Source organism: Pollicipes pollicipes, unplaced genomic scaffold (genome assembly GCF_011947565.3).
Source record: "Pollicipes pollicipes isolate AB1234 unplaced genomic scaffold, Ppol_2.1 Scaffold_6138;HRSCAF=7277_pilon_pilon_pilon, whole genome shotgun sequence".
In the NCBI taxonomy this organism is placed as follows: Eukaryota; Metazoa; Arthropoda; class Thecostraca; order Pollicipedomorpha; family Pollicipedidae; genus Pollicipes; species Pollicipes pollicipes.
The window spans coordinates 28,324,332-28,335,095 of NW_023596818.1; the positions used below are offsets into that span (position 1 = coordinate 28,324,332).

The 10,764-nt window shown below is 52.6% G+C and overlaps 1 protein-coding gene across 1 annotated transcript in view; it reads right to left on the minus strand.

The window, feature by feature from the left end:
* Positions 1 to 5,351, minus strand: part of LOC119105534 (sodium/hydrogen exchanger 3) — a 53,017-nt gene extending 47,666 nt beyond the window's left edge. The window contains exon 1 of the mRNA XM_037228996.1: positions 5,020 to 5,351. Coding sequence (XP_037084891.1) covers positions 5,020 to 5,311 — 292 coding nt within the window. The 5' untranslated portion in view covers positions 5,312 to 5,351. The remainder of the gene's footprint in view (positions 1 to 5,019) is intronic.
* Between the last annotated feature and the right edge of the window lie 5,413 nt (positions 5,352 to 10,764).

Here is a 10,764-nt window from a genome sequence, read left to right on the forward strand (position 1 = left end):
TAAGCTCCGAACGCACCTAGTCGACCACGTAAATGTTCGTAACCCTGGGCCGGCTTATGGTGCTTAAAGGCATGAACAGTGAGCAAGATCACCTATCATAACTGTCGTTTTATGGCCTATCATGGCTGTTGTTTTATATCGCGGTGCTTTGGGATTAACTGAGATAAAAAAAAACGCATGTTTCAGTTACCGGCCGCTACCGCTGTACAATTGAGTTCATTGGCCCCAGCCACGGAGCCGCTATCAGCCAGTCGCTTTCGCTGCGGCCTTCCAAATGTCTCCTTTCGCTGACACACTAGGTGGGCATGTCATGGCACCAGCTGCTGCTCACATAAGTGTCTGCACGTATGATAGCTCGGAACGCCAGTGAAAGGTGCCCAGGCCTTCTCCACATGCTCCGATACTCGGCATCAGTGACAGTATTCCCGATCATGACGATCTTCATGTATCCGTGCATCTACTCTGGACTCTTATTTGATGGCACTCTGGAGCTGGATCCCTTGTCTACTGGCGCTCTGAACCCATCGCCTTGCAGTTCCCTGGACCTCTTGTCTGGTGGTGCTCGAGACCGCCGGTGCCAGCTCCAGGTGTCAGTCTGTGTGACAGAGCAATACCTCTGTCTGTCTGTCAACATGGTACGGCTGTGTGGAGGAGCCGACAGAACTGTGCTGCTGCCTGACTGACGCAGCCAAAAGATCTGTGCGGCCGCCTGCCTGTCGTCAGCCCGACACAGCTGTGTGACGGAGCCGATGGGACTGTGCGGCTGCATGGCTGTCTGTCAACGCGGCACGGCTGTGTGACGGAGCCGATGGGACTGTGCGGCTGCATGGCTGTCTGTCAACGCGGCACGGCTGTGTGACGGAGCCGATGGGACTGTGCGGCTGCATGGCTGTCTGTCAACGCGGCACGGCTGTTGTGACGGAGCCGATGGGACTGTGCGGCTGCATGGCTGTCTGTCAACGCGGCACGGCTGTGTGACGGAGCCGATGGGACTGTGCGGCTGCATGGCTGTCTGTCAACGCGGCACGGCTGTGTGACGGAGCCGACAGAACTGTGCGGCCGTCTGACTGTCTGTCCACACGGCACGGCTGTGTGACGGAGCCGACAGAACTGTGCGGCCGTCTGACTGTCTGTCCACACGGCACGGCTGTGTGACGGAGCCGACAGGACTGTGCGGCCGCCTGACTGTCTGTCCACACGGCACGGCTGTGTGACGGAGCGACACGACCTTGGGGCGCCCCCGGATCGGAACGCCAGCGGTCGCCAGTGACCGCAGAAAGCTGGGGGTCTGGCTCGGCCATACCCCGGAGCACCGGTGCACTCTGGGGAGCACCACCCTGGCCGCCAAGCGATGCAAATCGGTCTGAGCGCCGATTCGATTACAAGGAAGGCTCCAAGAAACGCACAGGACGTCGTTTGAAGGCTGAAATTGCGAGCTACAAACAATTTTCACGTGCATGTAGCCTCTTTCATCTACGCATGTAAAGTTGGAAGGAATTCGATGTTCCTTTTCGATGGTAATCGACAGCCCAATCAAATTCGTTGAGACCTGAAGGCAGTTCGGTAATAACCCCCCAACCAACCGGATGTAAGCGATTCGTCACGCATTTAAAGGTATGACTCCAAGCGATAACCCAAGGTCAAACTCAAGATATAGGCGCAGCTGTGTTGTCTTACTTGACGTTCAATCGGCCTTTGCACGGTAAGGCCAAAATGCGACCGTTACTGATAGCTGCATGTTATGCATTGGTCAGCGTTTTGTCACTAACTGAACCAAAAACAAGATGGAAGATCTGGCTTACGTGACACCTGGTCACACAAACGAAGAGCCACGTTTTAGTGCAGTGCGAGTCATGCTGTAACATAGAAAATCCCTAGCTTGGTGCATTCAAGTTACCCGTAGTCGTAATTACGACGATCCGGTTCGCCTACCATTCTTTTTCCGGTGCCATTCAACATTCCCTGAGACCTAGAGCAGGTGTCGACGGATTTGTACCGGATGATCCAGTTTACATCACAGCTGATCACACTAACGGAATGCTACGCTTTAGTGCCGTGGAAGCCATGCCGTAACATAGACAATCGATCCGGCGTCATGCCGGCACTGAAATTTGAGGAACTCAGATGCCACGTGACCAAACCAGTTCAGAGATCACTCTGGGTCGGGGTATTCCTATGCGCGGTGAACGCAATCTGTTCATCATTCAAAAGCCACGGCGATCCTAAATTCAACTTTGGTATTTTCAGCGATTTGCGATCTTGCGCTTGCTTGCACCGGATGGTATGTTCGTAAATATTTTTTTAAACTTAGGCTTCATATATCTTATGTAATTTCCCACAGGGATTAACATTTGACTCAACCCAAATAAAGTTCACGATCCTTTTGAGTCGCTGATGTCGTTAATCCAAGCGTTGACAACTATGACCTTCCAGCGATTGCAGTGCCAAAAGGTGATATATATCAGGCTGATATTTGGTATTGGCCGCTACGGCTGATCTAGGAACACCACGCCGCCAATCGACACTATGCAACCAAGGTTTTGATGTATATATGACACTGAATATATATGAACCGATCCCACACCATAATTTCCCCGATAGTCCAAGACCCCGGATGTCACGTGATCCAACCAGTCCAGAGGCCATTTCGGTCAAGCCATTTAAAACCAAAGTGAAAAAGATTCTCACGTCAGTGAAAGCAACTGTCATTCACAAATTATCGTCGGTATTTTCAACATAATAGAATCTCATATTAACGTCATGAAATCGGGCATTGCTACAAGGCAAAAAAGTTTTCTTTCTCTTGTGTTCATTTTTTGTAAATGATAATATAGAGCCCTATGGGCTATAAAATCGCATCTCATTTGATTTCCTTTTAATTCGTCACGGATGTTGTCCATGTGACGATTCGTAGACCGTTGAGCTCGTGTATGAAATAAAAGATTTGATTTCCAATGAACACGATGCATTAGACGAATAGTCGTCATTGGCCGCTGCGCCCAAAAGACTACAAGTAATTCCATTCTTAACCAAAATGTATTACATGCTTTGCTACAAAATAGCGAAATCATTCCTTGTGACGACTGCACCAATATTTGTGAAATTAACATCTCGCCCTGCCACCCAGGCATGGGCGCCTCGGCGCCATGCGCCGTTTGCGGCGACACTGTGCGTTCAGTGCTCAGTTTATGATGACAACATCCGCCGCTCCGCCCGGCTGGGACATGGCGTTTTTTTTCTTCTCAGAATGTGTACTGAATGTGACAACATCCCCGGTAATCGGTGAGCACTTGATACACCGGATGAGGCAGATTCCGAGCAGCTGCACTTACCGGTGTACGAGAAGCATGTTCTACAATTCGCCGTGACTTTCACTGGTTCAATTAGCGCATCAATTAGGGCTGTTTTTGTTCGGAGGTCGCTCAATCAGTTCCGGCCCGCCTAACGATCCGCTTGGACCTCACTGTCCTGGATGAGTCAGGGAAACGCTATTTTCCACAGTTCTTTGCCCATGTGGAGCATACGCGCCTTCCGGCGCTACAAGAAGTGAAACGATTGCTGTGAAGGTTAGCTCCTTGCTATTTTAGCAAGTCAGCGCTTCTCATTTGGCCATTTGCTAGTCTGCGTCTGGCATAAGCAAAGGGGATTTGTGGTTGCTACAGTTTACCGTCCTGAATAAACACAAACGGCCCATTTGAGCAGCTCATTCAGTCGATTCCATGCATCTCTCGTCCATAAATATTTGTTAAACAGTTCCACATATTTGTCAACATGTCGTGCACAACCCGTGGCGACTCCATGGTTGTGCGGTCCATATACACCTGTATGGTGATGACAGCTGAGTTCAAGTCAGTAGACAGTCGTGGTGATGAGGGTCGTCTGACGGTCATGTACCCATCTGGTCAGAACGGCAGCAGAGGCACTGCAGTAAGACACGGCACTGGCTCGTTTACCACGGAGGCGGCTCCATTGGGCGAGCGCATCAGCTACTGAGGGAAGTTCGAACAGTGAATGTTCACCCCCCCAAAAAGGGGGCGAAGCTGCTATTGGTAACACAGTCTTTTAGCGCATTAACCTGCATTGATGATTGTTGGAGGAGTCAAGAAAGCCGTTACATTAATAAAGCGAGCAACAGCCCATCTGACCATCTCCCTTTCCTTGAGAAGTGTTCGGTTGGTTCGTCAATCGTCTTTTATGGATCAATTTCACCAGCAACGTCACGTCTGCAACACCATCAACCATCTGGTAGGTTGGTCGATGGAATTGTAAGGAATGATGAATAGTTGACGAAACACTCCCTTCGGTTTTCTATGGAACTTCCGCAGTGAATGGCTGTATCTGCGCGATTTTTTATGTACCTGCAAATGAAACCCTGGCTTGGTAACAAGCCGCATTCCAGTTACCCGTAGTCTTAATCACGACGATCCAGTTCTTCTACCATTCTTTGTCAGTGGCCATTCAACATTCCCTGAGATCTAGAGCAGACGTCAACGGACTTGTACCGGTCAGGTGCCATGACAACCACGCACTCTGGAAAGGGGGATGCCCCTCCAGCATTTTTATCGTGAAATCTGCGCACTGAGGAGCAGCGCGTCCGTGATCTGTTGCCTGTTTGCAAATAAGTCCGCTACCCGTCGCTTGAAGCAGAGCAGAAGTGGCCGGAAATGGTTTCGAATATGGGCCAACGCAGCAGAAATTACACGCAGCGCCAGACCGCCCTCTTACTGGATCGGCCAGCTGGGGGCTCATCTGGAGCCTGATTTGACCTTAAGGATGTTAGCCCAAGGTCACGCATTTAGTCCATAGCAAACTGCCTTACAATACCTGCCTGCCCTATCAGTTCCGTGGATCTACCTCTTATGCCTTTCAAGAGAAACGGAGTGTGATGTGTGAGCATGCTGTTTCCGTTCGTGGCGGGCGAGTCATTTTCCGAGACCTTCTAATGCGCGTGCTCGACGCCACTGAAGCATCAGGACCTGCCGGGCGGCGCCGGTGTCTCCCCCCGCCGCATCCACTCACCAATCTTGGCGAGGCTGGCCGCCAGGATCCAGGAGCCGATGACGAACGGCGTGCGCACCCGCTCGAAGTCCACCACGCCCACCTGGAAGTACTGCTTCTCCTTGCCGTGGTGGTAGTGGCGGTTGGGGTCGTGCGGACCGAACAGCGGGTCTCGGTAGCCGGTGTCGCTCTCGTTCACCGGGTCTATGTGGGCCGACGGCGTCGGCGTGGCGTGATGTTCGAGTGGCACAACGTGAGGCGCCGGCCGGGCAGAGCTCACCTCGTACGACACGGTGACCGCCGGCTTGTTCATGTCAGCCAGCGCCGACCGCGCCACCACGTACGCGATGACCAGAGGCACCACATACTGCAGACGCACTGGGGGCGGCATGGCGGCGTCACCAACCGATTCCTGCCAACACTAAAACCACCTAAAACGCGCTAAAACCGATTGAAATCACGCACAAGCCGAGGGTGCAATGCCACGTTCTCCGCGTGCGCGCTACAGCGTCGCCTAGCAGGCGCGGTCGTCACCGAGCCATGTCCCGCGCGGCGTTGGGTGTCGGCGTGCGACCCAGCGGCTCCCACCCCGTCACCTGAGAGCGACGGCGCGGCACTGGCCGGCCCGCCGACCCAGCCCGCCGCCGCCGGCCGCCGACCGCCGCTCTGACGTCACCGGTCAGCGTGACGTCACGGGCTGCCCGCGGTCGGCGGTGACACAGGTCATGGACCGGGGATTTCTGGGGGTCGGCTGCGGGTCAGTGAAGCTGAGTCGCTGGCGGAAAGCTGGTGGTGCATAACTGACAAATGCAATGGGTGGCCTGGCTGATGCGATTGTTTGAAGTGAGCCTAGGCTTGAATGCCCCCAGATATTGTAACACCCCAGCTTTCGTCGAAATGCTTCTTGTTGCAGGCGTAGGAATATCTATACGGAGTAAAGTATATATATATATATATATATATATATATATATATATATATATATATATATATATGTGTGTGTGTGTGTGTGTGTGTGTGTGTGTGTGCATATGTATATAACATGAACAGAAGGCTTTCGATGCCTCACAACAGTGGAAGCATGCTACTTAGTATGACAGTTCAGAACTTACAGGCGTCCTCCAGTCGTTGCATTCAGAGCTGGCCACAGAGCTACAGTCTTCCGTAATCGTTCTGCTCCTTTTGTAACCCCTCCCCTTGACTTACGTAGCATTTAGTTCAGGACAGGGCCATATCCTACCAAAGGTTCCTTATTTGTGGATCAGGGAGGCCATAGCTTAAGTCGGACGAACCGGACGTTTCAAAGACCGGGGTCGAGTTAACGCAGACCCAGCGGGATCAATATATATTTTGACCGGTAATCCACCTTGCACAACGTGGAACTAGCATACTGATGTAAAGACCGGTGCTATCGATTGTCATTTTGTGGATGATGCAAAAGCATCAACTAACGCAGCCAAACACATTCAGAAACTACACGGATGTGTCTGGTCAGTCCGTTGGAAGGTCCATCTTTTGTGAAATCTTGCGGGCAGAATTTCATTTCCCCTTTAGTCACATTTGCTACGAGTCCATATGGCCTGGAAATTGTCTGGCTATGGGTTTTCGCATGCGTGGTACAGTCAGCCGATGTCATCGATCTATAAGCGACGATTTACTGCTGTTGGTGGGTGCATCTGAAGCATTGCAAACTTTGGTTAGATGATGGTCACAATGGCCACCACCACGGCATACACGCGCTTGCAGCTTTATGTTTCAGGCCACAGAGCGTGGCGTTGGAGACCGCCTCCAGGAGTAACATTGGCTGCCCGCTGGTCATTAATGGGTGCAGGTGGGGGTCAGGCAGCGTTGTTATCACTCTGCTTTCTCCTCTGGTGCCCGTGTCTGTATCAGCCCCTGCACGGGTCTGTTTGCGGCCGAGAGCGCGCGCCGGCAGAGCACATCAGCCCAAACTTTCACCGTCGCGGTTGCCCGCTCTCTCCTAACAAACGGGATGGTTCGTTCTTTCCAAGCAAACGGTTAGGTCAATATGTGTTGGACTTTTGCCTCTGAATCCGGTTTCCCACGGCAGCATACAGATTTTCCCAAGTACGGAATGGTACATGAACCATATGAATGGTATGGGGAAAGCGATGATCATAATTTGCTCCGATCGTAATTATGCAGAAGATTAATGCCGATTAAACAAATTTTCTTCAAGTGTCTGGAGAAGTATATCTAGGTTTACCAACCAAATGTACCGAATTAGGTTTCTCGCTACTGAAAGCTCCAAGTACATGCCATTAATGGTGGTAGAGACATAACACTTACATAATTGAAGGGGGAAATCCGCGCCGGTAACAATTTGATTAAAATGGCTGGTATAGCAGGCAGACCAGCTGGCTCGAAACGTTTCACAGACTGCTGATATCTCTTCGGCTTGGATTCATTCAGCTCCACAAAGAGCCAACAAAAGAAACATTTTGAGCTTCATTTCGAACCGCTACATTTTCACATATACCTTGCAATAAGAAATGAAGACAATTTATGTGGAAGCGATGAAATCGTGAGAAGAGACTTATTCGATAACATCGCCTAGTGTTGAAAGGTATTGGTTACAAAATAGTTGTTAATTGTGATAACTAAAAACAAATGTCGACCAAAGCCCATCTACACTTTTGGTGATGAACTCGAGCTTGATCTTGCCAATATTTTTTCTGTTTTGCAATGTCGTTACATTGCAGAGACACAAAAAAAAAACTCCGTTGATAATCATCATCTTGATATTCGCCAGGAAGATTAGCGAAATCATCTGCATGCACCAGATTGTTGCTCTGGTTTGCACCGCCAACGGCAGACGAGAGGCCATTGCTTCGCCCACTGCCACGCAGCATGGCCTCGTGTCGCCCGCGGCCGGACAGCCGTCGCGAACATCGCGCCTCGGCCACTGCCGCTGCTGCTCCGAGCGCGGCTCGGTGTAGACGAGGAGTACCTACGCTTCAGGAACCCTTCTTCGGCCCTGAGACGTCGCTGCGCTGGGCAGAACCTCCGCGGCGGGCTCGTTCGCAGCGCAGCGACCGCTGCTATCGGCAGTTTACTGGCTCTGTCCTCATGCAAGCCCGTGAGCAAAACCTGCGCAAACTGTAAAGGCGGCGCTCTAACAGCTGGCGTTAGCTATGGTAGTTGTTCTGGAGAGGAAAGTTGGATTGAAGTCCAGTCGCGAAATCTATATTCGCTCTTGATTTTTTAAAGGAAGCGGAAAGCGCGTCGTCACGCCCCTTCGATCGACCGGCAGCAACGGCGTCGGCTACGTTAAAGATGAGGGGCCATGGTACAACCGGGATTTGAGCCCGGGCCTTCCACGTGCAGGTCCAATGCGCTGACAGCTCGGCCATGGCATACCCATCTATTCTAGCTTGATCGCTTCTAGTGCCATCTGGTGATCGTAACACAACTGATCCTTGCAGCTTTCACCGCGTGGGTATTCTGACCGCTCGCTCCGCTACTATTTGGTGACCGCTCTTATCGCTAATCGTGGGCGTCGACACACCGCGAGTCGTGCGGTATGGTCACAAATACCACAAGCGTAACAGACACTCCACAGATGCCACACACAACTGTGGAGATCTCGAGGTAGTTCTCGTCGCATGACTTCAAGGTGGGCACACGAAGCACCCATGCTTCACGTGTCTGTGGAACAGCCGGGCAAGCGACCAGCATTGATGTCAAAAGAATGGCCGTCTAGGCCAGGACTACAGCCCGGTTCACACAATGTTCTGTTGCAGCCTATTGTAGAACCGCGCAAGAATCTTCTTCCAGCAGTGCGCATCAAACTCGGTACAGGAAAAAGGGTGGTAAAGGTGGTTGACAAAGAAGGTGAAGGATTCACTTTTCTGCGACAGGGGTGCCCGATAAACGGGGAGAAGCTGAAGCTGGTGACATGAAATGGGCCTGATATAAGTCAGCTCATCAAGGACAATTCCTCCGGTATGGCATCTGATCTCCCCGAACTCTATGCTTGGCCGACTCTGAAGTCGAGCATCGCGAATTTTCTAAGCAACCACCGGAGTCTAGAGTACGAGGAAGCTGATGATGAGCTATTGTTGTTGTCATTGAGACGCTATGACGCTCTCAGCTGCTGAGACCACATGGCGCCACCTGCCTGTCACCCTTGCAGGAAGACAGGCGCAACGGGAAAACGAACACCGTACCTCTGGCTCCTCAGGCCGAGTAACCACCACACTACCCATACACGTAACGAGCTTTTGAAGAGTTTCCGTCGATATGGTGCTAACATATCGATGAAAATGCAGTTCCTCAGATTTCATCTCGGCTGTTTTCCGGAAACTATGGGGACCTCGGTAAACAGCAGGACTACACTTTCACCAGGGCATTCCGGTGATAGAGGAACGCCAGCAAGGTTGGAGAAGCGTCAACATTTTGACCGATTACTGCTGGTGCCTTCAAAGGTGTGAAGTGTCTGCCAAGCGCAACAAAAAGCTATGCACTACCGGAGGCCATACATCCCACGTCGGCCAGGGTACATCCCACGTCGGCCTGGGTGCATCCCACGTCGGCCTGGGTACATCCCACGTCTGGGCCTGGTACAGGGTACATCCCACGTCGGCCTGGGTACATCCCGCGTCGGCCTGGGTACATCCCACGTCGGCTTGGGTACATCCACATCGGTCTGGACCTGGTACAGGTACATCCCACGTCGGCCAGGTACATCCCAGTCGGCCTGGGTACATCCCACTCGGGCCTGGGTACATCCCACGTCTGGGCCTGGTACAGGGTACATCCCACGTCGGCCTGGGTACATCCCGCGTCGGCCTGGGTACATCCCACGTCGGCTTGGGTACATCCACATCGTCTGGACCTGGTACAGGGTACATCCCACTCGGCCTGGGCACATTCCACGTCTGGGCCTGGTACAAAGTACATCCCACGTCGGCCTGGTACATCCCACGTCGGCCTGAGTACATCCCCACGTCGGCCTGGGTACATCCCACGTCGGCCTGGGTACATCCCACGTCGGCCTGGGCACATTCCACGTCTGGGCCTGGTACAAGTACATCCCACGTCGGCCTGGGTACATCCCACGTCGGCCTGAGTACATCCCCACGTCGGCCTGGGTACATCCCACGTCGGCCTGGGTACAGCCCACGTCGGCCTGGGTAAATCCCACGTCTGGGCCTGGTACACCCCACGTCGGCCTGGTACAGGATACATCCCACGTCGGCCTGGTACAGGGTACATCCCACGTCGGCCTGGTACAGGGTACATCCCACGTCGGCGTGGTACAGGGTACATCCCACGTCGGCCTGGTACAGGGTACATCCCACGTCGGCCTGGTACAGGGTACATCCCACGTCGGCGTGGTACAGGGTACATCCCACGTCGGCCTGGTACAGGGTACATCCCACGTCGGCCTGGTACAGGGTACATCCCACGTCGGCCTGGTACAGGATACATCCCACGTCGGCCTGGTACAGGGTACATCCCACGTCGGCCTGGTACAGGGTGCATCCCACGTCGGCCTGGTACAGGGTACATCCCACGTCGGCCTGGTACATGGTGCTGTGCGCTGCTTGTGATCTGTTAACCGGCTGTAAAGAACCGTCCGGTTAGCCTGTTAAGTTACGATACCGGACGAATCTTTCGCATACCAACATAAGTGACAAACACTTTAAGACAACGTTACAAGTACAGTTTTCTGAGCCTGCGCAACAAACTGACCCCAGACAGAAAAGCATATGCTTGACCTTTAAAGTCACGCACGCAAGC